The 26,803-nt window shown below is 36.5% G+C and overlaps 2 protein-coding genes and 1 long non-coding RNA gene across 12 annotated transcripts in view; 2 read left to right on the forward strand and 1 right to left on the reverse strand.

The window, feature by feature from the left end:
* NDUFA4 (NDUFA4 mitochondrial complex associated) overlaps positions 1 to 26,803 on the reverse strand; it is a 711,072-nt gene that overhangs the window by 43,248 nt on the left and 641,021 nt on the right. The window lies entirely within an intron of this gene.
* The window catches only part of PHF14 (PHD finger protein 14), a 200,367-nt gene that overhangs the window by 4,556 nt on the left and 169,008 nt on the right, over positions 1 to 26,803 (forward strand). For all 10 annotated transcript variants that reach the window (XM_050783024.1, XM_050783014.1, XM_050783016.1 and 7 more), the window contains exons 3-4: positions 4,642 to 5,426; positions 13,126 to 13,270. In XM_050783024.1, coding sequence (XP_050638981.1) covers positions 4,821 to 5,426; positions 13,126 to 13,270 — 751 coding nt within the window. In that variant the 5' untranslated portion in view covers positions 4,642 to 4,820. The remainder of the gene's footprint in view (positions 1 to 4,641; positions 5,427 to 13,125; positions 13,271 to 26,803) is intronic.
* On the forward strand, positions 13,277 to 26,724 carry LOC126949988 (uncharacterized). Its single transcript, XR_007724020.1, has 2 exons — positions 13,277 to 14,529; positions 14,952 to 26,724. It is a non-coding gene; the product is annotated as an uncharacterized LOC126949988 (long non-coding RNA).

Consider the following 26,803-nt stretch of genomic DNA (forward strand, 5'->3'; position numbering starts at 1 on the left):
AGAAGAACAATATGTAGAAATGTTAGGTTGAACCGTATGGAATTACCAGTTTTGTAGGTCCGAAACAGTCAAATATTAGCAATTTCATGGTTTGACCTAGTTAAAGTGTTTATATTTGAGACTTGGGCATAGGGCTGGGGGTAGGATAGGAGACTTATTTACATTTAGTTATCTGCTACATTAATTGAATGTTTTAAAGAATGTTTACATCTTTATAAAGATGCAGACCTGTATTACTTTTATTAACCAGACAGATTAGCCATGCCCTCTACCCCCATCCCCCACCAGCCAAAGTAAAATGGAGTTAACTTTAGATCTTAATCAAAAGGTAGTTTAGTTAGGCCATATTACCAGGAAATAATTTAATGAGAAGAGTCAGCCTGAGACTTTGGTGGTATTTTGTGCTTAATCTGACTTTGAATAATTGGACCAAGATATGTTCATTGATTGCGCATAGTTTAGCCCTTTGCTAGATGTTATGGTGAATTTATAAAACAATAGTAATAATATTAGAATAAGTAAGTAAAATAACATGTAAGTAACATAACATGTAAGTAAAATAAAAATTAGAATAATTAAAATAATTGATACAAAGGATGGTTGATCACTTGTGTAGTTCAAGTCTTTCATAGGAAATAGGATTACTTTAGATTGATGTAGAACAATTTCATTGAGGAGAGGAGATAAGAGTGGAACTATGAACAGAAAGATTTAGATAAACAGCAATCTTGGTGAGGCAGAAATTACAAGTGTTGAGACTTGGAATTGTTTTTTATATTTGGGGATCAGGGTTGACTAAAAGTAGAAGTGATAAGCCTGGAAAAGTAGAATAAGGTCAAATTGTGGCCATATATACGAGTTAAGGGTTTCTCAAAACCCTTAACACAAAATTGGCATTTTGTGTTGGATAGTTTTTTGTTGTGGAGGCTTGTCCTGTACCCAATAGGATGTTTAGCAACAACAACCCTTTCCTCTACTAGATGCCAGTAGCCTCTAGATGCCAGTTTCCTACCTGCCCCAGCCTCACCTCCACCCCCACTTCCACTGTTGTGGCAACTGTTGTTTCCAGACATTGCCATTTGTCCTCTGGCGGAAAAAATGTCCCCATTTGAGTACCACTGGCTTAGATTTACCCATACAAACCTAAGATGACATAGCTGGAACTAGAATCAGCAGTAGAGGATAAGTTGTGTTGACTGACTGGCTGTCTTCAAGACGTACACAGTTTTGGTCAAATGTAGCCCCAGGATAGCTCTAAATAACTGGTAGAATAGTGATCGGTCTGTTGTCTGTTATGTATGTTTATAGTACTAATACTGTTGTACCAGATCAATGAACAGAATTAGATTGATGAAATTGATGAACAAATTTATGTTGCACATGTTGTATATTAACATAAAACTAAATTAAGTCATATTGATTTTGTTATGGGGAGAACATTGGATATAGTGGTATTGATGGTTGATATTAATTAAATTAATTTTTATTTTATTATTTAATATTATAAAGGGATTCTTGAAGGTTGGTGTTTTAAATTCTAATTTTAAAATTTATTTTATTTTTTGTCTGGCCATTACCACTCAGAGGAGTTTTGAAAAATTCTGTGATGGTAAAAAATTTCTTAACTGTCTGTTAGTTGAAATAGCTGTTGCTTGGAGAGATTCCGATATATTGTATATTTGAGAAAGGTTATCTTTTATTTAACCAAATGGGAAGTAGGATTTCAATTTTAAAGATTTATTTTTTTCAAATGTAAGAAAAGTTTATTGTAGACTTGAAATTAACTCTGTCTTTCTGCCTAAGATAGCTTTATTTGAAAGTGTCTGGCTAATTTCTCCAGTGTATTTCTTTTTTTCCTTTCTCTTTTTTTTTTTTTTTGGAACATGGCACAGAGTCATTCTTTGATTTTTAGTAATGGGAAATTTTTTTCTTTGCAACCTATGGAAAAAATAGACAGCCAAGGACCTTGATTTTTCTAATTATCATTATTACTCAGCTATGCTTGTAAATAAATATGGTTTATCTCCATCCCTCCAGTGCATATGTACAAAAAACAAATAGTGACTAATCAGATGAAGAAGTTATTTTTCAGAGATCAGGGAAAGATAATATTTGATATATTGCTGATCCCTATAGAAAGATAAAATTTGATATATTGCTGATCCCTGTAGTTGGAGTCTGACTAATGTACTATATTTGGAGAACGAGGGGTTGGATAAGCTATTAGGACTTGGTTTTGTGGGAAAATGTCCATTCTTCTAATAATTAACAAATATAAAACATTGAATTTTTTTTTAATTCCTTTCTATTCAGGCATGATTATAAATCAAAAACAGAATCAAGGAGTTTCAATTTACCTCTCATTAGAAAAAATAATTAATTGGCATTGGCAGCTACCAAAACAAAATCACAAAAATCTCTGACATTTTGTGAAATTTACCAAGTAACAGCAAAGTTGGATTGGTCTCAGTTTTGATCAGCTACCCACACTTCTGCCCCAGTTAATCTTACTTTTTTATCTATCATTAAGTTTTGATTGGTAAAAAGCCTTCTAGAAGGTTGATCCAGAAGAAAAGTAACCTTTTCTTTCATCTTCGTCTCCTAGCTCTCTTAATTATGGCATTGCTTCCATTCTAGAGCCTAAGGTGTTTCAGTTTTCTTTAGTCAGTGTGCATAAAAGATCTTTCTGTGTCTTAGAAGTGTTTAGTCAACTCTGGTTTTTATTTAGTAAATCATAATTTTAAAATGTCTAAAGATTATTATTGTTATTTTTACCAGATGGTATTTTTCCTGGTAGGTTGGGTTTAATTGCTGTGAGTGGTTTACAAAATCATAATTTTCTTAATGCTTTGGAGACTGAAAAGAAGTCACTTGTTTGTGAGTGATATTGGGTCCACACTCTTGAAATCCAAGAAGCTCAAAAATCCAAGTGTTTTGTAAGGTTGACACAAACTTACTTGATGGCAAAGCCTAACAGGAACTGGTAGGAGTTTATTTGTAGTATTTATTTCTCATACACTGTAAATATTTATATTTTTCTCTGCAGAAATAATGTTTGATTATAGGATAATCCCATGTACTTTACTGGGGGTATTACTGTAATATATGGTACATGTTCCATGTTACCCTTGAAAATCTGAGAAATTATGAATTCTAAAACACATCTGCTTCTTAAAGTTTCAGATAGGGAATTGCTGACCTGTATGATATTGCTCTTGTATCCTGTGCAAGGTTGTTTAGGATAAGAGTGTTTTTTTCAGAACAGTCACAAGTAAGCTATGGATACCTACATGACAGATGTGAGATTGATAATGATTTCATAGAGTCAGTCAGTATCTCTTAAATGTTAGTGTTTATTTTTTATGTAATTTTGCTTGCAGGATATTTTTGTTAGCGGTCATTTTATGACTTGTGGGGCTCACTAGATACCAGATACTAATTACAGACAGCTTCCTTCAATTTTAGTGCTTAGTTAATTACAGAGGTTAAGCCTAGTTGAGTTAATAGAAATTAAAATGATGTAGAAACACTGTACTTTTTCCACCATTTTATCATTACCTTTTTCTTGGCTATAGGTGCAAAAATTCATCATCCTGTGGATGTAACTATTGGTACTGGCTAAGACTTAACTGGTTTCTTCCCCACTTCCTCTTGCTCCCTGTCCTCTTTTCCTCCTCTCATTTATTTCTCTCTTCAAATATTTTAGATTATTATTTACTTGATTGGGTACAAAGAGAATGGTTAGAAGGTTACTGAGTAGTGTTGGGTTGAGAGGGACTGGGCTGCCCTAGGTAGGAGTGGAAGAAACCTGCTAGAAAGCGTAAGTCCTATGAGTTCTTTAATGTCTTCAGCCTAACTTTTCAGTGACTGCTCATTTTCAGGATGGACTGCTTTATTCATCAGTTTCTTCCGGTCTAGAGCGTATAAATGGTTACTGTGTAGCAGTTTTGAAAGTGTAGTGACTCTTCTTTTATTGATATGAACAGTATCCTAATAAACAGGAAAACTAATAATTTCTCTTGCAACTTCCTTTTTCTCTGCCATTGCTATTGTCTCTTTTCACCTGTGTTCTTGGTATTCCTAAAATTTGTTTGGTATATTAGGGATGTAGTATAAGTTGACTATCAGAAATATCCATGCTCATTTTACTGGGTAAAGAGTAAAATAAATGAAGCAGTTTTATGGGCCAGATTTATCTTGTTTTGGTTGTGACTCAATACTTACAAGTCCATATAGTTTACAAAAGATGTTAAAGGGAGGAAGAATTTTGTCTGTGTTATCAGTAAAATTAAAATCAAGTGCCTAATCTTAAAAGAAGCACATTTACTTTAAAAAATAATTGCCTCTTCGATACCAAATATTGCCATGTGACACAAAATAGTGCTTCTCTTTTTAAAGCATATTTTAATTTAGGGTTATATATATTCATCTTCATTAGAGCTATACAAAACCATTGTATCAACTTCATTGATTTATTATTTGATCAGGTTGGGAATGTCTACCATTCTTTGACTTAAATTTGTTTATATTGTTTTGCAAGTTATTCACAAATTTTGGTGGTTTCATTTGTGTCAGCGTCGTGTGTGTGTGTGTGTATGTATATACATATGTGTGGTTTTTTTTTTCTCATATTTTCAACAGATTCTGAAGGGAGTGGTAATGGAAGTGAAGATGCTTCAAAGGACAGTGGAGAAGGTTCCTGTAGTGATTCTGAAGAAAATATTTTAGAAGAAGAACTGAATGAAGATATTAAAGTAAAAGAAGAACAGCTTAAAAATTCTGCAGAGGAAGTACTATCAGCAGAAAAACAATTAATTAAAATGGAAAAGAAGGAGGAAGAAGAAAATGGAGAAAGACCTAGAAAGAAAAAGGAGAAAGAGAAGGAAAAAGAAAAGGAAAAAGAGAAAGAGAAGGAAAGAGAGAAGGAAAAAGAAAAAGCAACAGTATCTGAGAATGTGGCTGCTTCTGCTGCTGCCACCACACCAGCCACAAGTCCTCCGGCTGTTAACACATCCCCTTCTGTTCCCACTGCGACAACTGCTGCAGAGGAACAAGTCAGCGAGCCAAAAAAATGGAACCTTCGACGAAACCGACCGCTTCTGGATTTTGTGTCCATGGAAGAGCTGAATGACATGGATGACTATGACAGTGAGGATGACAATGATTGGCGACCTACTGTAGTAAAGAGAAAAGGGAGATCTGCATCTCAGAAAGAGGGAAGTGATGGAGACAATGAGGATGATGAAGATGAGGGAAGCGGGAGTGATGAAGATGAGAATGATGAAGGCAATGATGAAGATCATAGTAGCCCTGCCAGTGAAGGGGGTTGCAAGAAGAAGAAGAGTAAAGTTCTTAGCAGAAACAGTGCTGATGATGAGGAACTGACCAATGATAGCCTGACCCTATCTCAAAGCAAGAGTAATGAGGTAGATCAACCCAATTTTTATATCTGTCTGTCTGGGGAAAAGGGAATTCTTCTCTAAGTCACTCTACACATTGTATTAAGTGGCTTCCTTGAAATCCTATTTATAGACGGCTGTGGGATGAATGAGCACTCTAACTGTAACATTTTTTCATTTGGCCAACAGACTTTTATTAAATATCTACTATTTGACACCGTTCTCAAGGAGCTCACAATCTCTGTCCTCAAGGAGAAATATTTAGAGAAATATTTTTATATCCATAGACTTGGGAAATGACAAAGTTTTCCATTCTCCTTTTTATCCCTTTACTCCTTTGTTCATAGGACTGCTGAATGGTGCTGAGTGGAATATGAAAACAAAGGTCACCTTTCTTTCAACGTAGTTATGTCCATATCCTTATTAAAATGCAGGCCTTTAGAATACCTTAGAGCAGGGCAACAAACAGTCTAATGATTTTCTCAAACCTTAGAGATTAGTTTTAAAGATTAATTCCTTTACCAGTTGTAGCACTCATCATCTTTTTAGTCACCAAATCTTTGCTTTATGTGTACAGGACATACACATAAGTATAAACTATTTTTACATATATTTAGTAAATAAATTCTCTCTACAAAGAAATGGAATAAAAACCCAAACATTTCCATCATAAAACAGACATTTTTGTCATAAGACTGCAGTAATGGCTCAGTGCTTCTACTTGAAGTTCTACTACTGAAAGTTAGGTTTATCCATTGATCTCAGAGATGCATCATTCAAGACTCTTCAGTCAAACACATTTGTGTCTCTTTGTGTATGTGTTTTTGTATATGTTTTTCTTCAAAAGAAAGATTGAGTTGTTGTCTTACATGTAGATGTATCTGTTACATCACATGTACAACTGTAATAATTCTGTCATTTCTGTTAATGTGTTTATATTCACCACAATTTATTTCCTTACCACTTATTTTTTTTCCATATCACTGAAGTAAGTTAAACTGGTAGAAAGATTTTTCCTCTTATGCTTTATTTGTGCTTTCACATTTTTCTGCCTACAAGTTTTGCATAGCAGTGATTATCTATTTTAATTGTTTTGCTTAAAAAGTTGGTGATTTCCTTACGAAAATAATCTATAGCAGGCTGTAAGGTTGTCAGTGGAGATGAGACAACAGTTTATATTTGGATTATAAACACTGGTTTACTTCTGAAACCAATATTTTATATGAAAAAAAATGTTGCCTGCCTTCAATGTCATTCTAATTCTTAACTTTAAAAGAAAGTTGTCATTTGGGAAAAAGTATAATATTTTTAATGATATAGCACAGGCAGTTCCATTTTATCAATGCTATCTTAAACAGGCATAGAAAAATCTAATTGTTTGTATTTAATTTAGGCATGCATGCAGTTTATTTTATAGCACTTAATACTGTATATCTAATGAATAAGTTTATTTTGACAACATCACTTCCCTCATTTTTATTAGGTTGATATTCTTAGAAGTAGTCTAGCTAATGATAGAGGCAGTGTGTATTAGATTTATGCTAAAGAGTGGGGGACACCTGCATATGTTTAGAAATTTGCCACGTAAAATGTGTATAATATCTGTTTATTAAACCTGTACTTCATAAATACTGCCTAAGAGGTTGTAGACTAACATTTACGATGCATTTGATGTCCATGTATTGGTTGCTTAGTTTTTTTTTCCACTAGAAGACACTTCAGTAAATAATGGGACCGTTTATGTTTAGATTAATAGTCCCAAACACAAGCACATTCAGGAATGAGATTCCAAAGCACTTCTTCAAAAAAGTGCCCATGTAGAAGAGATTATAAAAAGTTACTTTTTCTCCAGAATAACATTCTACTTAAAAGCTTGAGTCATTTTCCCCACAACTCTATTATTCAAGTGCTACAGTAATTTTTTGATGATTTTAATTTAAATTATGTCCCTCAAATTAGATAATTACATTTTAATTAAAAAACTAACCAATTGTGATTATTAGTTATATTTCTAGATTTCTTATTTGTATGATCTTAATTTTGTAAAAAGATGATTAAAGCTAGTCCTTGTTGCCTGTGGCCAATGTTTGGGTTTTAATCTTCCTGGTTATTTTAGCTAGTGATAATTTCTGTGTCCATTACATAGTTAAGTATATATTTGATTATATTTGAAGTTTGATTTTCCCTGCTTTTACTTTGTTTTCAGAAACTACTTTGTAGTAGAGATAGCTGAAAATGTAGCTTTAGAAATACATAATAGAAATATATAATTATACCATATTTAGTTTATAAGCAGGCAGACATTTTTCTTGGCTGCTATGTTAAGTTCATTTGTAATGAAATGACCTGAAACTTTCATAATTTTGAAGTTTTGTATGGGAACTTGATATTTATTTTAGCAAGGCCCTTTTGTAATTATCGCTCTTAATGGCCTTGACATACCTATGCTACAGACCCTGAAATACTCTCTAGCAGTAATTCTCAAACTGTTTTTTCTTTTTTTGAGACAGAGTCTCACTCTGTTGCCCAGGCTGGAGTACAGTGACGTGATCTCGGCTCACTGCAACCTCCGCCTCGTGGGTTCAAGCAATTCTTCTGCCTCAGTTTCCTGAGTAGCTGGGAATACAGGTGCGTGCCACCATGCCCAGTACATTTTTGTATTTTTGGTAGAGATGGGGTTTCACCATGTTGGCCAGGCTGTTCTCCAACTCCTGACCTCAATTGATCCACCTGCCTTGGCCTCCCAAAGTGCTGGGATTATAGGCATGAGCCACCACGTCTGGCCTCATTTTAAAATTTTTTTAATTTTAATTTTTTTTTGAGACAGGGTCTCGCTTTGTTGCCCAGACTGGGGTGCAGTGGCGTGATCATGGCTAACTGCAGCTTTGATCTCCCAGGCTCAAGCAATTCTCCCACCTCAGCCTTCGGAGTAGCTGAGACTACAGGTGTACGACCATGTGCTTTTATTTTTGATTATTATTATTATTTTTTTTGTGGAGACGGTATCTTACTATGTTGCCTAGGTTCATGTCAAATTCTTGACCACAAGCAATCCTCCTGCTTCAGCCTTCCAAAGTGTTGAGATTACAGGTGTGAGCCACCACACATAGCTCTTTTACAGTTTTAAAAATTATTGAGGACAACCGTTAATATTTATGTGGATAATATGTGTTGATATTTACCATTTCAAATTAAAACTGAGTAAGCACACAAGTTGTCAGATCCCATTTTATATAGTGTCTGGAAAACTTCATTTTACTCCCATGAGAGAAAGAGTGAACAAGACAAATAGTGTCTTAGTATCATTATGAAAATTGACTTTACTTTTTATACCTGCTGAAAGAGAATTCACTGGACCACACGTTGGGAACTGCTGCTCTAGAACTGGGCATTAGATAAATTCCAACTTGCAAACAGGCACCTGTTTTTGTCAATGACCTGGCATTTTTTGGATTTAGTGCAGTCTGAAGAATCCCCTTGAAATATGGTTGTATGTCTTTTTCAGCCGTTAATCTTGCAGCTTTGAGATTCCTTAAGATTATCTTGCCCTTTAGTTTTCTGAGGTAAGTTTTTTGGAGAAGGCAGTTTAGTATTTTCTGAAATGGTTCCCATTTTCAAGATTTTGAAACTGAAAATTAATACATGACAGTAAATTATGTCAATAGAATTGGCATTTTTGTTTTGTAAAAGAAAGAGTTCTTTTCTCATGGAAAATACTTAAAATTGGAGACAGTTTGGATTTTGGATTACTGCTTTATAAATGTAACTTTATGTTCTTTGCTGAGTAGAATTTTCTTTTCCATAAAAGGCTCTGTTACAGATATTAGGTGTCATATTAAGAAATGGCAATTGTCACCTGATTTTTGTGAATTAAAATGTAAAAATTTTGCCAAAATTTATAAATATCCACTTCTATTTGAGACTTCTAATTTATTAATCAGTTGCCTTTTTACACATTGCAAAATGAAACAAATTGCTCTGAGTCCTAAAAAAAAGTCAGTTCTGTAACGTTGTATAAATATTGAGATTCACGAGAATTTGACCTTTTCTAAAAACTTAGAGGAAGTATGATTGGTCAAGCTTTTTGATATAATAATTTTTTCTTCAGGGCAGTAGGATTCTTTTAATTCTAATTTTACAGGAAATGTGCTGGAATTTCCTTGTATTAAACACATGTGTTTAGATAAAATTTAGCCTATTGTATATATCATTTACAATCATACGTGGAACATATATATATATAAATTGAACAGTAAGCATATTTTAGAGCCTGTGAAGAACATTGATCAGTGTTATCATTTTGGGGGTAAGTTTTAAATCCTGATGGAAAAAATGAAATATTTACTATAAGTAGTGATTGATTTATTCATGTAGTATCACTTATTCTTCCTATAATTACATTGGATTCCATTACATTATTCCACAATATTAAAGTTATTTTCTAGGTGGTACTTTTTTGCCATTCAAAACCTATTTTCCTGATGTCTATTTTTATGTAAAACCATATTTTAGAAATTTTATGTTAAAAGCTTCAGCTTAACTACTTTCTCTAAAATCTTGAAAGATGATGTATGTCCTCAGAAATATCCTAACAACAGATGATAATAAATCAGGTTTTGTATTGATCTAATCATAAGTGTGCTTAAACCTATGTTTGATGTGTTAAAACTGAGATCTAGCTGGCCGTGGTGGCACATACCTGTAATCCCAGCTACTCGGGAGGCTGAGGCAGAAGAATTGTTTGAACCTGGGAGTCGGAGGTTTCGGTGAGCCGAGATCTCACCATTGCACTCCATCCTGGGCAACAACAGTGAAACTCCGTCTCAAACAAACAAACAAAAAAAGCAAAAAAGAAAACTTAAGATCCTAATTTTTTTAAGGAGGATGTGTTATTTAGATTTTCCAGTTGAAACATTGTCTGCCAGCTATTTGGTTAGGGAAATATTTTATCTCTAGTTTTCCCTATTTCCTTCTTTGCATTACATTTCTATTAAGAGTCTGAAGTCATGAGGATCAGAGGGCCAGAAACATTAGTTAATGTTGTTTTCTGTGCCTGTAAATGATAATAGATGTGGAGAGAAATTGGCGTAGAGATATGATTTAGGCATTTATGGTTTTTCTGAGCAAAATGGAAAAATAGGAAAATAGAGGAATTAGAACTGCATTTTGATACAACTTTTTCTGACCTTTTGAAATTTACTTGTTTCCCATGTGGGTAAACCTTTTTTCCAGGGCTGATTAATTTTAATTTCACCAGAGAAATTACCACACAGTCCATAAAGACATGTAGCATCCTCATTTCCAAACTCTGATTGTTTGCTAGATTATTTTGTAGTCTGTAATTTTTTTTTTTTTAACTTAGATGTGGTATTCTTTTTTTTTTTTTTCTTTGAGACGGAGTCTCACTCTGTCGCCCAGGCTGGAGTGCAGTGGCCCGATCTCAGCTCACTGCAAGCTCCGCCTCCCGGGTTTGCGCCGTTCTCCTGCCTCAGCCTCCCCAGTAGCTGGGACTACAGGCGCCAGCCACCTTGCCCGGCTAGTTTTTTTGTATTTTTTAGTAGAGACGGGGTTTCACCGTGTTAGCCAGGATGCTCTCTAAGGAAAGTCGTCTTTGGACTTACCATGGGGATGATATTTAAAGTAGCAGTGTTCATTGAGGCTCGCAACTTTTCTTTTGGGGGCACAAGGAAGATCCTCAGTGTAATAAATCATCAGTTCATGATCCTCTTTTTGAACCACCTTAACAAGAGATACAGCGGAAAGGAAAAGGCATTGAACACTTATTGAGTGTCTACTTTGTGCCAGGAACATTCTTGCCGTCTATTGTTAATTCTTATAACCTCCTGAGGTAGATATTATTTTTATCGCCATTTTACAGATAAAGAAATTACAGCTTCGAGGTTCAGTAGCGAATAAGTGAGAGGTGAGAAAGAAACTTAAAATGTGTGATTTCATGTCAACTTTGAAGCATGACTAATAGTATGAAAATCTGGGCAGATTTTTGTTTGCTTACTCTTGTACTGTAAAACCAGATGAGTTTTATTTAGGACGTTTTCACTTTTATTTGCCAGTCACTTGTCAGCCCCAGACCTATTTTTTTGGTTTTATAACATAGAGAAGCAAAATGCAGAACTTAAAAATACTAGAATTCTTAAGAGAAATGATACTATATTCTTGTTGACATTTGCATTCTTTTCTGATTGTTTTACAAATCTGCTGCAATTTTAGATGTTACACACAAAGTATGTTGAATTATTAATTGTGACCTTCAAGTATATTCAAGTGTCACAAATTGCTGTTTAAATGATGGCTCCAAATGTTACTTTTGGATATTGGTTGAGTTTAAAAGAATATAAAAATATAAAAATAATAAAATATATTTATGAAATATATTATGAAAAATGTATATTTAATGAGTGTATGGTATGAAACTAATTTATTAAATTTATTTCTGAATTTTGTTAGGTTGATAAATAAAAATGTATGGACTCAAGTACCATCTTTTATTATAGGTAATGTTAAGCACAATCTATTAAATATGCAATAATCATTTTCTTGTTAACTTTTTTAAAGTTTAACTCTATAATGCAGAAGGTTTAAATGAAAACAAGCAGACCCTCTTCTTCTGAATTTTATCTTTTAAATGTTTATTAATATGTCTTCCTATTTCTTTCTTTCTTTTTGAGACAATCTTGCTCTGTCCCCCAGGCTGGAGTGCAGTGACATAATAATAGCTGGCTGCAGCACTGAATTCCTGGGCTCAAGTGATCCTCCCGCCTCAGCCACCTGAGTACCTGGGACTAAGGGCATGCATCACCACGCCCAGCTAATTTTAAAATACGTTGTAAAAACGGGATCTCACTCTGTTGCCCAGGCTGGTCTCAAACTCCTGGCCTCAAGTGATCCTCCTACTTCAGCCTCCCACAGTATTTGGGATTACCAGCGTGAGCCACTGATCCCATCCTCTCTTTTTGTAGTATCACTAGCTAGATGTCTTCATTACCAGTTTACACTAGATATTTCTTGATATAAACCTAATTAATAGAGTTCTCTGACCCTTCTAGCAGCTAGTCAATCTGGATCCTTTTTTAGATTATTTTCTGTATCTGTGTATATTCATATACCTAGGCAGGCTCTCATGGATCTATCTTACAGTAGTTTGATAATGCTGGAATTTCTGAATTCCCCAGTACTTAAGGAGTATAGAGTCCTTAAGTCTGCCATCACATATATACTTGCTTATACATTATTTTGAACTGATTTCTTCCTATTTTGCATATGTGTGTCTTGTCTCCTCTAGGTAGGATTATAAGCTCCTAAAGTGTAAGAATCATGTCCTGTACTTTTAAAACACATGTATAAGATCAGTGATTACTTTGATTACTTGTGGATTCATTTTTCGTTTTTCCTGGTTTAAGGGGCAAAGCAGATCAAGAGTTGTTAGTTGCATGCCTGCTTTTTCATATCGTCTCTCCAAGAGGAGAGAGAATACGAAGCTTGCAGAGAAGTGAAAAATTAAATAAGAGGGTGCTTGTAGTGTTCTTTAACAAAGACGTCAAGTATATATTTCTCAAATATAATGTACTTGGGAGTTAATAAAAGAATGGAAAATGGGGCATACATTTGGAAGTGCATATAATAATGTTTAATAAAGAGAATTTTAGTGATTAATTTTTTTTTAACTTTAAATGTGATTTTCTGATATATGTTAATATTTTAATATTAGGACTCGCTGATTCTTGAGAAGAGTCAAAACTGGAGCTCTCAAAAAATGGACCATATTCTGATTTGCTGTGTTTGTCTGGGAGATAATAGTGAGGATGCTGATGAAATAATTCAGTGTGACAATTGTGGCATTACGGTCCATGAAGGTAATGTTGCTTTCTTTTCTCTCTTTTTAGAAATGGCTGACTGTGGCTCTTTTTACAGTATTTCATGGTGTTTTGGTTGAAATAATGCTAAATCATCAAAGTATGGGTGCTATTTTTCAGGTTATCTTTTCTTTGTTTTTGAGGTAGAGTCTCACTCTGTCGCCCAGGCTGGAGTGCAGTGGCACAATCTCGGTTCACTGCAACCTCCACCTCCGGGGTTCAAGCGATTCTGCTGCCTCAGCCTCCCGGGTAGCTGGAACTACAGGTGCCCACGACCACACCTGACTAATTTTTGTGTTCTTTTTTATTTTATTTTAATTTATTTATTTTTGAGATGGTGTCTCGCTCTGTCGCCCAGGCTAGAGTACAATGGTGCTATCTCAGCTCACTTCAACCTCCGCCTCCCGGGTTCAAACTATTCTGCCTCAGCCTCTTGAGTAACTGGGATTACAGGCATGAGCCACCACGCCCGGCTAATTTTTGTATTTTTAGTAGAGATGGAGTTTCACCACATGGGTCATGCTGGTCTTAACTCCTGACCTCATGATCCACCCGCCTTGGCCACCCAAAGTGTTGGGATTACAGGCATGAGCCACCGTGCCCAGCCAATTTTTGTGTTCTTAGTAGAGACGGGATTTCACCACATTGGCCAGGCTGGTCTCAAACTCCTGACTTTAAGTGATCCGCCTGCCTCAGCCTCCCAAAGTGCTGGGATTATAGGTGTGAGCCACAGCACCTGGTCCCCCGGTCATCTTCATTAAAAAAAAAAAATTTAAATAATGAAAATAGAAATACTATATGGAAATCAGTATTTCTTTAAAGGTCAGGGTTATGGTATTGTATTTTATGATACTATTTCTTTTTTTTTTTTAATTAACATTTTTTTTTTCTTTTTGTAGAGACGGGGTTTTGCTATGTTGCCCAGACTTGGTCTTGACCTCAAGCAATCTGCCTGCCTCAGCCTCTCAGAGTGCTGAGATTACAGGCATGAGCCAGTGTGCCAGGCCTTATTTCCAGTTTTTTTTTTTAATTTTAAATTTAAAAAAATTTTTTTTAGTTTTTAAATAAAATTCAGAAGTAGGAAAAAGTTGACTATTTTAGTCTGATAGAAAGTATTCTTAAAAAACTTACATTCTATCAATTTTTTGTAGTTTCTTCTTTCATAGATGTGCTTTTATTTTTGAGAGAGAGTCTTGCTCTATTGTCCGGGCCGGAGTGCAGCAACGCGATCTCAGGTCACTGCATCCTTCGCCTCCTAGGTTCAAGCGATTCTCCTGCCTCAGCCTCCCGAGTAGCTGGGATTATAGGTGCCTGCCACCATGCCCGGCTAATTTTTGTATTTTTAGTAGAGATGGTATTTCGCCATGTTGGCCAGGCTGGTCTCAAATTCCTGGCCTCAAGTGATCCACCTGACTCAGCCTGCCAAAGTGCTGGGATTACAGGCGTGAGCCACTGTGCCTGGCCAATAGTATGTATTTCTTAAGAGCAAAGGGCCAGGTGCGGTGGCTCACACCTGTAATCCCAGCACTTTGGGAGGCTGAGGTGGGCGGGTCACCTGAGGTCAGGAGTTTGAGACCAGCCTGGCCAACATGGCGAAACCCCATCTCTACTAAAAATACAAAAATTAGCTGGGTGTGGTGGCTAATGCCTGTAATCCCAGTTACTCGGGAGGCTGAGGCAGGAGAATCACTGGAACCTAGGAGGCAGAGGTTGCAGCGAGCTGAGATTGTGCCACTTTACTCCAACCTGGCCAACAGAGGGAGGCTCCGTCTCAAAATTAAAAAAAAAAAAGGCATTATCTTACATAACCACATAATTATCAAAGTCAGGAAGTTAATATTGATGAAATACTGTTTTATCTAATCTATATAGATTGTATTCAGATTTTGCCAATTGTCTCAACAATGTCATTTCTAACAAAATAAAACTCAGGATCATGTATTGCATTTAATCGTCATGTCTATTTAGTCATCTTTAATGTGGAACAGTCCTTGAGTTTCTGTGTTTTATGTCATAAACCATTTTTAAATATAGACCAGTTTTTTTGTTTTGTTTTGTTTTGTTTTGTTTTTACAGAATGTTCCTAATATGATTAGATTTGGGTTATATGCTTTTGGCAGGAATACCACAGAAGTTATGTAGTGTTCTTAGTGCATCGTATTAGGAAGCATATTATATTTATTTGTGCAGTTACTGGTGATATTACCTTCCTTTTTTTCTCTGTTTTATTGCATAAGCCTACCAATTTAGCATACTGGTGATATTTTGATCACTTGGTTGGGAGAGTGTCTTTCTGGTTTACCTGTGGTAAAGTTATTTTTCTTACCAATTAATTATTATTATTATTTTTTAATCAGGGCTGTGACTACCACAAAACAGTATTTCTATGGCTTTTCTCTTACCTGCTTTTCTGGTATTACAGCCCTTGTCCCAAGTAATTCTGGGAGTCTGCTGGACTTGTGGGACTTGGCAGGATCTGTGATTCTCTAGCTAATCCTCTTGTCTTCATGTGGAGCTGCCCTTTTTTGCTGCTAACACTCACTGTGGGAATATCTCCAGTTACTGTTATTTATATTTTTAGTAATGTTTGTTGAGTACCTTCTATGTGCTTGATATTCTGTAAATTTTAGGCATATGAAATAGAATGTACGAATTGTTGACCTGGTGGAACTTAATGTCTGGACAGGCAGGCAGTAAGCAAACCAATAAATATCTCTCAGTTGGTGGCCCAGATTCTTAAGAAACACGAAGTTGGACAAGGAGTATAGGAATGCTATGTGTGAGGGTGGTTGGGTGAGTTGGCAGAAGTTTGTATTTATAAAAGTTGATAAGGGGCCAGACACAGTGGCTCACGCCTATAAATCCCAGCACTTTGGGAGGCCAAGGCAAGCGGATCACGTGAGGTCAGGAGTTTGAGATCAGCCTGGACAACATGGTGAAACCACATCTCTACTAAAAATACAAAAATTAATCTGGCATGGTGGTGTGTGCCTGTAATCCCAGCTACTCGGGAGGCTGAGGCAGAGATTCGCTGGAACCTAGGAGGTGGAGGCTGCAGTGAGCTGAGATTGCGCCAGTGCACTTTGGCCTGGGTGACACAGGGAGACTCTGTCTCAAAAAAAAAAAAGTTGATAAGGTAAGCCCACTCTGATAAGAGAATATTTGAGCAGTGACCTAAAGGAAGTAAAAGAGCAAGTCATGTAAATATATCGGGAAAGAGCACTGCAAGCAGAGGGAGTAGTGAATGTAAAGATCTTGGCCAAGCACAATGGCCCATGCCTGTAATCCCAGCACTTTGGGAGGCAGTGAATCACTTGAGGTCAGAAGTTCAAGGCCAACCTGTCCAACATGGTGAAACGCCATATCTACTAAAAATACAAAAAATTAGCTGGACTTGGTGGCGTGTACCTGTAGTCCTAGTTACTCAGGAGGCTGAGGCAGGAGAATGGCTTGAACCCAGGAGGTGGAGGTTGCAGTGAGCTGAGATCGAGCCACTGTACTCCAGTCTGGGTGACAGAGTGAGACTCTGTCTCAAAAAAAAAAAAAAATCTTGAAGTGGTAACATGCTTGAGTGTTTGTATAGTGGCACAGAAGTTTGTATGACTAGAACTGGCTGAGCAAGCTGGTTAGTGGTAGGAGTAGAGATGGTAGTAATCCAGCTGGGGTCTTGCAGATTCTGGTACTGATTTTAGATTTTATTGTGATGGATATGGGAAGCCATAGCATGGGTTTTGAGCAGAGGATTAATATGGTTTGATTCATATTTTGGAAGGATCACTCAGACTGCTGGGTTGGGAGTATACTGAAGTGAATCTAAGGTGGGCAACTAGGAAAATATTTAGGAGACCATTGCAGTTATCTAAGAGAGGAATTGGTTTTGAGGTAGATAGTAAAAGTTTGGTTTTACACTGTGTTTATGTAAGATATTAGGACTAGAAATTTAAATTTGGGACTTATCAGCCTGAAGATGTTATGCAAAGATGTAAGACTAAATGTGATAAAGTCATCCTAGTACTTTAGAGGAGGTGGGGAACACATGGCCAGTGAGATATGAGAACCATGGGTGGTGACCCAGAGAAAAATGTTTCAAAAAGAGAAAGTCAGTAAATGTATCAAATAATGTTTTTAAGAGTGGGAAATCACCCTAATTCAATGCTGGACTTCAAGTACACTACCAGGCAAGCTATCCCAGAGGTTATTGGAAAAAAAAAACTAATTGAAAAAATGTTTGTATCACATGATTCATTAAATAAATATAAAATACACAGAAGCAAGGGGAAAGATAGAGGATAAGTTAACACATTTAGACTGAGGTTTAAGTAGGATAGAAGGACCATACTACCTAAATCATTCCTGGGGTACATTTAGACTGAGGTTTAAGTAGGATAGAAGGACCATACTACCTAAATCATTCCTGGGGTATAATGTTTATACGTTTTGGCTTATCAGCCTTCTTTGCTAATGCTGCGGTTGTGAGAACCAGAGCCCACAAGGTAGGTGCCCTGGGCCACAGATACACACACTCTCAGGAAGATACAGGAACAAGTATGCCCGGTCATGGTGTTAGCTCTCCAGTTAATCTACTCAACAGCCATAGGTTTTATTTGTATTTGTTAGTCAGTGGACAGAATAGGTATCACCAATGGGTGGCCAAATTAAGGCCTCATGAATATTGAGTTCTAAGTGTCTCATATATATTTAATGTATTCTGACTCTTTGGTGCTTTTTGCATATTTGCCTCAAGAATGTTAGATACATCTTGGTCCTTCTGTCCCTTTCTGTCTGTGTTTAATGCATACATGCTTTACTTTTTATCTATGCATACACATGTAAGTTTTATTGATCTCATTTTGTTTCTGTATAGTAGAGTTTAATATTCTCAAGCAGGGCAAAAACACATTTTAACTGAGAATACATCATTGAATTTAGTAACACGAGGGTCATTGGCCATCTTGATCTGAGAGAGTTCAAAGTGAGAATAAAAGAAGGGGAAGTGCAAAAAGTGACCACGTGCAATTCCTATGATGAGTTTTTATATAAAGAGAAGCTAGGAGATGGGAAAAAGGATGTGAAATTGAGGGAGGATTTTTTCCTTCTTATTTTAGATGCTGTGTTAATTATCTGCTGCTGTGGAACAAATTATCCCAAAACATAGCAGCTTAAAACAACAAACATTTATTATTTCACATTATTTCTAAAGGTTAAGAAATCTGGGAGCAGTTGGTTGGGTTGTTCTAACTTAGAGTCTCTCATGAAGTTGCAGGTCAAAGCCATAGCCTAGGCTGTAGTCATTTTAAGGTTTGGCTGGACCTGGAGGATTTGCTTCTAAGCTAAGTCAAATAGTTGTTGGTAGGCTTCAATTCTTTGATGGCTGTTGGCCAGAGACCTCAGTTTCCTACTGCATGGACCTCCCTCATAAACTGCATGAATGTCTTCATGAAGGGCAGCTGGCTTCAGAGTAAGTGATCAAAGAGAGAAAGAGATGGAAGCAGTTGTATAAGAGTACTAGTATATTTTATAATCTAATATTGGTAGTACATACAACCATTTCTCCCATATTCTGCTGTTCACACAAGCCAACCCTAGTCAGATGTAGTTGGGGGCATTCTAAGAGTATAAATACCAGGAGGCACTGATTATTAAGGGCTATCTTAGAGGCTGCCTACCACATGTGCAGAGATTATGTAGCATGTTGTGTGCTGATGGAGGTGACCCAGTGGAATGGGAGATTGGTGATATAAGGAAAATAGTAAGGAAAGAAGGGGGAACAATTGCTGGAACAAAGGTTTTGAGTGCGAGATTAGAGGGGATGAGATCCAGTACCAAGTAGAGAGAGTGAGTGGATAAGAGTAACCATAGTAATTAGGGAAAAAAGGATATATGGGTCCAAATGTAGGTAGGTTGTTAGATGTGGTAGTTGGAGCATGTGTAAGTTATTTTTAAAATGTTTCTTGTTTTCTCAGTGAAATAGGAAGCAAAGCCATTAGCAGAGAGTGGGGACAGTGGGGAGTTAGAGATTTGGGGAGGCAGAGTTGTATAAAATTTATTTGGGAGAATAAACTGAATAAGGAAATATATACCTAAAATATATATGTATACACACACACACACACACATATATACACACACACACATAGACAGCAATAAGACCACTTGATATTAGTGGTAATGAATAAAAAGGGCTCATTAATATAAATATATTCATTCATATGAATGTGATATTAGTGGTAATGAATACTGTTACTGAGAAAAGTAAACATGGTTGTATATATTTGTATTTTTCTTCTCCAGGTGTGGTTCAGATTCCTGGGAGTAGGTAAATAATATGTTAACTCAGGAGTAGCAGGTACTTTGGCAGTGTTTGTTACATTGATCACTGATGATCACAAACATGTTACTGCTGCTTATATCCATGAATGTCATTGCTGATGTGTGATGCAGTTATGATGAGTTCTGTTAGTTTTGGTGATTCTCTTATGATGCTGAGGGCACTATCTCTCTTTTTCTCTGCTTCATTATAATGGTGAGTACCATCTCTACTTCTTAAGTCATTCTTAGGTCTACTTCTTAGATTGTGGTCATCGACCTTGGATGTATTTTTTAGGCTAACACAGTAGTTTTAAGTAATTGAATTGGTTGCTAACATTTAAACATTGGGAAATCTTACACATTTAGGATTTCAAGCTGCTTTTGCAAAGTTCTGGTGGTACTAGAGTTTTTTACTGCTGTTGTCGCTGTTGTTGTTTTAAGTGATGGAGTGTCCCAGGCTTGCCTCAAACTCCTGGGCTCAAACAGTCTTCTTGTTTCAGCTTCCCAAGTAGCTGCAACTAAAGGCACTAAAGGCATATGCCTGCCCTTGCAGTAGTTTTCAGTTTCTTCTAGCACAATCTGCTGGAGCTGAATAAGGCTGCTCCCTGCTAGTAAGGCCTGTGGTCTCCAGTTCACCACAGTGGTCTCTCAAACCACTTACTCATTTTTGTTAGTTGCCTAGTCCCTGGAGGTATTTGAATATATAGTTCCTCATCTGCTTTGAGGGTACTGTCTCTTGTTGCTGATACTTGGGCTGCTGATGCCTTGTGGTCTCAATGTCTCACATCTATAATAGTTAAGCAACTCTTTTACTATAGCTTTTACTTTAGGACACAAGCTTGAGCCCACTGGGGACTAGTTCCATGTAAATTTCAAAATGAACCTCTCTCTGTGGTCTGTTTTTGAGTCATGTTTTGCTCCTTGGACTCTTAACTTAGGATGAGTTCTTTCCCAGTAGATTCATTCTTCAGATAAACATAGATTTCTGTAAGGGCACAATATTAGTTCCACTGACATGCTTACAGCTATTAAAAGTTCATAATAGGACTCCTGCTTCAGATGAATAGCCTCAGTACTGGAAAATCTACCTTCTTTCCAAAGTAGCTTTGATTTTCAGAAACATTTAAAAAGTCTGAATCAAGGCAGACAAATGAGATGATCAAGCTGAGTGGTAATGCCATTTAAGTCAACAGGATGTTGTATCTATATAAAGTCATGTAACAACTCTTCTTGTGTAATTGATTTAACTGGCTTTGATGGCAGTCCAAGTTATAAATATTTTTGAGACTTTGCTAATGATAACTCATTTGATTCCCAAAACTAGTTAATGAGAATCGGAGACCTATTTTTATTACAGAGAAGGAAGAAAGTTAGAGAAGGAGAGGGAAATTGATGCATAAATAGGGAAGCTGAATAGTCTTTCACCTCTTTAGGTAAATCTTTATGTTATATAATTAATTTGTTGGTAGTAGTTTGAATTCTGTGAACTTTATATATGTTCCAAGTAAAGATGCAAAAAGGTAAAAAATAAATTTTGACTTAAAAAAATTATGCTACTACTTTCATCCTCTAGTTTAAATAATTTCCCATTTCCCTTTTAAATTTTGGAGTTTCTGTTGTATGATTGATTTTGTATGTTGTATGATTGGAGTTTCTGTTGTATGATGTGGAGTATCTTTTCATATGCTTATTTGCCTTTTTTGTTTTTTTTGGATGGAGTCTTGCTCTGTTGTTCCGGCTGGAGTGCAGTGGGGTAATCTTGGCTCACTGCAACCTCTGTCTTCCAGGTTCCTGTGATTCTCGTGCCTCAGCTTCCTGTATAGTTGGGATTACAGGCGCACACCACCACACCCGGCTAATTTTTTAGTTTTAGTAGAGACGGGGTTTCGCCATGTTGGCCAGGCTGGTCTCAAACTCCTGACCTCAAGTGAGCCACCTGCCTTGGCCTCCCAAAATGTTGGGATTACAGGCGTGAGCCACCACATCGACCCTTATTTGCCTTTTGTATATCTTCTTGGATGAGGTGTCTATTCAGATCTTTTGCCCATTTTAAAAAATTGGGTTGTTTTCTTATTGTTAAGTTTTAAGACTTCCTTGTATATTTTGGATAACAGTTCTTTATCAGATAGGTCTTTTGCAAATATTTTCTCCCAGTCTGTAGCTTATCTTTTTATTCTCTTGACAGTATCTCTCACAGAGCAGAAGTTTTACATTTTAATGGAGTCCAACTTATAAATTATTTCTTTTCTTTATTATGCTTTTGGTCTTGTATCTAAAAAGTCGTTGCTATGCTTAAGGTTATCTAGATTTTCTCCCATGTTATTTTCTAGTTTTATAATTTTTTAATTGTAAATTTTCTTAATTAAAAAATTTAAAGTTTTTACAATTTTGCCTTTCACATTTGGGGTCTGAATTAATATTTGTTATGAGTATAAGGCCTGTCTCCGAATTAATTATTTTGCACGTGTGTGTTCAGTTGTTCTATCACCATTTGTTAAAAAAGCTGTCTGTGCTCCATTGTATTGCCTTTGCTCCTTTGTCAAAGATCAGTTGACTGTATTTATTTGGGTCTTTTTCTGGGCTCAGTTTGTTCGTCGACTGACCTATTTGTCTGTTCTTTGATTAATACCACACTGTCTAGATTACTGCAGCTTCATAGTAAGTCTTGAAATTGAGTAGTGTTACCCCTTTGACTTGTTTTTTTCCCTTCAATATTATGTCAGCTCTTCTGGGTTTTTGCTTCTCCATGTAAACTTTAGAGTCAATTTGCAATATCAACAAAATTACATGCTGGAATTTTGACTGGGATTGTATAGAATCTATAGATCAAGTTGGGAAGAAATGACATCTTGACAATATTGAGCTTTTTTATTCATGAACATAATAAACATTTATTTATTTAGTTATTTGATTTTTTTCATCAGAGTTTTATAGTTTTCTTCATAGAGATCTTGGCAATATTTTGTTAGATTTATATCTAAGTATTTTTTGGGGGGTGCTAATGTAAGTGGAATTTTGTTTTTAATTTCAATTCTACTTGTTCATTGCTTTCATAAGAAAGCAGTTGGCTTTTGTATATTAACTTTGTATACTGCAGTCTTGCTATAATTGCTTTTTAGTTCCAGGAAATTTTTGGCTACTCTTCCAGATTTTCTACTTAGACAGTCATGTCATTTGAAAGCAAAGATGATTTTCTTTCTTTCTTTCCAGTGTGTATGTTTTTATTTCCCTTTCTTGTCTAAAAAACAGTAGTGACAGAGAACTTCCTTGCCTCATACCTCATCTTTGTGGGCAAGCTTCTAGTTTCTCATCGTTAAGTATGATGTTAGCTATAGGTTTTTTTGTAGAGTTTCTTTATGCTCTAGTTGAGGAAATTACTCCTTATTTCTGTTTGTGTGTGTGTGTGTGTGTTTTAACTTGTTTGTCTGTTTTGAGACAGTCTCACTCTGTTGCCCAGGCTGGAGTGCAGTGGTGCAATTTGGGCTCACTGCAACCCCCACCTCCTGAGTTCAAGTGATTCTCCTGCCTCAGCCTCCCCTAATGTGTGTATAATTTTAAAAGGTGCTTCAAGATTCCTCATGTAGGAGATGGGGAGGATCATCCTTTGAGAGACGTTGGTTTAGAAGAAAGTAAGAATGGGGCGATAAAAGGAACTCTACAATGTGGATGATGTCATGCTGGAGCTTAGACAGCCACAGGTATAGATCATGGGAGGAGCCAGAGCAATGTAGAATGAAGCATGGTTCCTGGTATAAGGCAAGTATAAGGTTGACAATGAGCTTTCTAAAAATTAAGACTTTTTATTTTATTTATTTATTTATTTTGAAACGGAGTTTTGCTCTTGTTGCCCAGGCTGGAGTGCAATGGAGCGATCTCAGCTCACTGCAACCTCCACCTCCTGGGTTCAAGCAATTCTCCTGCCTCAGCCTCCCAGAGTAGCTAGGACTACAGGCATGCACCACCATGCCTGGCTAATTTTTTGTATTTTAATTAGAGACGGGGTTTCTCCATGTTGGTCAGGCTGGTCTCGAACTCCTCTGCCTCTGGTGATCCACCTGCCTCTGCCTCCCAAAGTGCTGGGATTACAGGTGTGAGCCACTGTGCCTGGCCAAAAATTAAGATTTTTTATTCCTCTTAATAATGGTTAGGGCAAGCACAGGAAAGAAGAGGCAAAAATGAAATGCTGATGACAAAAAGTAACGACGTGAGCGCCAATAGAAGGTTGAGGGTCAGTGCAGATGGAAGCTTGGGTAGTATCTGCTAAACAGATGTGCCTCCTCTTGCTCCAGCTCTTCTACTGTTTTCAGGTTGAGTTTTCTTTCTTTTTTTTTTTTTTGAGACGGAGTCTTGCTGTGTCGCCAGGCTGGAGTGCAGTGGCATGATCTCGGCTCATTGCAATCTCTGCCTCCTGGGTTCAAGCGATTCTCCTGCCTCAGCCTCCCGAGTAGCTGGGATTACAGGCATGCACCACCACACCCAGCTAATTTTTGTATTTTTAGTAGGGATGGGGTTTCACCATGTTGGCCAGGATGGTCTTGATCTCCTGACCTCATGGTCTGCCCCACTTGGCCTCCCAAAGTGCTGGTGCATGTCTGTTCATATTATTTTCTGCTTAAAATCAGTCCCTTAAAAATAAAGTTCACACTAATAGCAAGACTCTCTGGAATCCCATACCACTTGCCTTTTTCTCCAGTGTTTGGGGGCTTTCATATATGCTTTTCTTTTTACCCAGATTCCTCTTGTTCCACAAATATAACCTAAATATATAGACGTGAAGCCAGTGTTTACCATTAGTCTTCCTGTTATTTGGATATTTGAAAAATCTTATTTTTAATTTCATTTTTAAAGATTTTATTGTGTATATTTAAGGTATACAATGTGTTGTTATGGGATTCATATAGATAGTAAAAAGGTTATTGTAGTGAAGGAAATGAACATATCCATCATCTCACATAATTACCCAATTTTTAAAAAGTTTACCAAGTCCATCCTTCTGCAGAACTTACTCATTTTTTTGTTTTTGTGAGAAGAACAGCTAAAATTTACATTTAGCATGAATCCCATACACAGTATAAGTTTATTACCTTGAAAAATCTTAATTCATTAAAATATTTTTTCTTAATTATAAGTAACATGTGAGCAGATATGTAAAATAGTTATGCTTTCTGTCTCAACTCTACTTCTTTTTGCATAGGGAATCACTGTTAACAATTTGGTGTGAATCTACCCCATCTGTCCCTGGTACCTTGTGTACCAGGGGTTTTTCAACTTTATTTTATTATGTAGATATATGTCCATTGTAGAAAACATCAGTAGAAATAAGCTAAGAAAACATCTCCCAGTTGGGCGTGGTGACTCACACTTGTAATCCCAGCAATCTGGGAGACTGAGGTGGGTGGATCACTTGAGCTTAGGCATTTGAGACCAGCTGGGGCAATGTGGTGAAACCCGGTCTCTACAAAAAATACAAAAATTAGCCAGGTGTGGTGGCTCGCGCCTGTAATCCCAACTACTTGAGGGGCTGAGGCAGAGGATCACTTGAGCCAGGGAGTTCGAGGCTTCAGTGAACCAAGATTGCACCACTGCATTCCAGTGTGGGCTACAGAGGAAGACTTTGTCTCAAAAAAAAAAAAAAAAAAAGAAAAAGAAAACATCTCTCATAATTATACCACCTAGAGGTAAATATGCTTAAAACTTTAGTTTTTGTGTTTGTTCTTCCAGGCTTTTTTTTTTTTTTTTTTTTTTTGCTTGCTCATGCATATACACAAATATATATTTTTAATTTAATAGCCAATAATATGCACACTTTTCTTACAATCTCTATACCTCTATTATCACTATGGTTTCTCCACACCCCACAGGATCCATTCAGGTACCATGAGTTGTACTTGTGTTATATCTCTGTAGTCTCCATTAATCTAGAACAGTTTTTCTCCCTTTTGATGGTGTTCATGATGTTGACATATTGAAGAATCTTAGTTTTTATAATGTCATATTGAATATCTCTCAGTCTGGATATATCTTATTGTTTTCTTGTGATTAGATTCAGTTTAAACTTTTTTTTTTTTTGGTAAGAGTATTTTTTGTAAGATGTATAATGTGGCTGGGTGTGGTGGCTCACGCCTGTAATCCCAGCACTTTGGGAGGCCAACGTGGGTGGGTCACTTGAAGTCAGGAGTTCGAGACCAGCCTGGCCAACATGGCAAAACCCCGTCTCTACTAAAAATACAAAAATTAGCCTGTAATCCCAGCTAGTTGGGAGGCTGAGGCATGAGAATAGCTTGAACCTGGGAGGTGGAGGTTACAGTAAGCCAAGATTGTGTCACTGCACTCCAACCTGGGCAACAGAGTGAGATTCTGTCTCAAAAAAAAAAAAAAAAAAAAAAAAGTCTAATGTCAATTTATTGCATTATTGGTGATAGTTCAGATGGTGTCAACCACAGACCTCTTAATTTTAAAGGTTTTTTTTTTTTCTATTTGTAATTAATGAGAAATCTGTGGGGTAATAACTTTGAGACTTTGTTAATATGCCATTCTCTAGCACCTTTCCGCTTAATAGTTTTAGCATCCTTGTCAAAGTCACTGATTACAATTACACTGATTACATATGTGGGCTGCAAGATGGAAATTTGCTAATTCTAATTCTAATTCCTCCTACATTTGTTAGGAAGCATTTACTGTGTAAAGAAATTCTCTTCACTTTTTTTCCTTTTCAATATTACCATGAGCTCATATGTTATAATTTGTTAACTGATTGCTGTTTCTGATACTTGTTACATTGTCCAAATTTGACCAGTGAGAGTCCTTTAAGCAGGCTCTTATATATACACAAACACTTCTCTCTCTCTTTCTCACTCTTTCTCTGTTCTGTCCACCACTTTTCTCTCTCCACCTCTAAATAAATTGGATAAATCGCAAAGATATTTTTCCGCAACTTGCTTTGTTTCACTCATCTGTTAATTCTGTAATTCTTCTCATGTCAGTGTATATGGGATATTTCATTCTTTTTAATGATACATAGAATGGCTCAACCATAATGTACTTATTTTTTTGTTTCAAGTTTTTCACTTATGTATAGTGCTGACAAACATGTGCCATGTATATATATGTAATAATTTCTGTGGGATAGATACCTAGAAGTAAAATTTCTTTTATTTTTTTGAGATGAAGTCTCGTTCTGTCACCGGCCTGGAGTGCAAAGGCGCGATCTCGGCTCACTGCAAC

The sequence above is a fragment of the Macaca thibetana genome, chromosome 3, assembly GCF_024542745.1.
Source record: "Macaca thibetana thibetana isolate TM-01 chromosome 3, ASM2454274v1, whole genome shotgun sequence".
Classification (NCBI taxonomy): Eukaryota; Metazoa; Chordata; class Mammalia; order Primates; family Cercopithecidae; genus Macaca; species Macaca thibetana.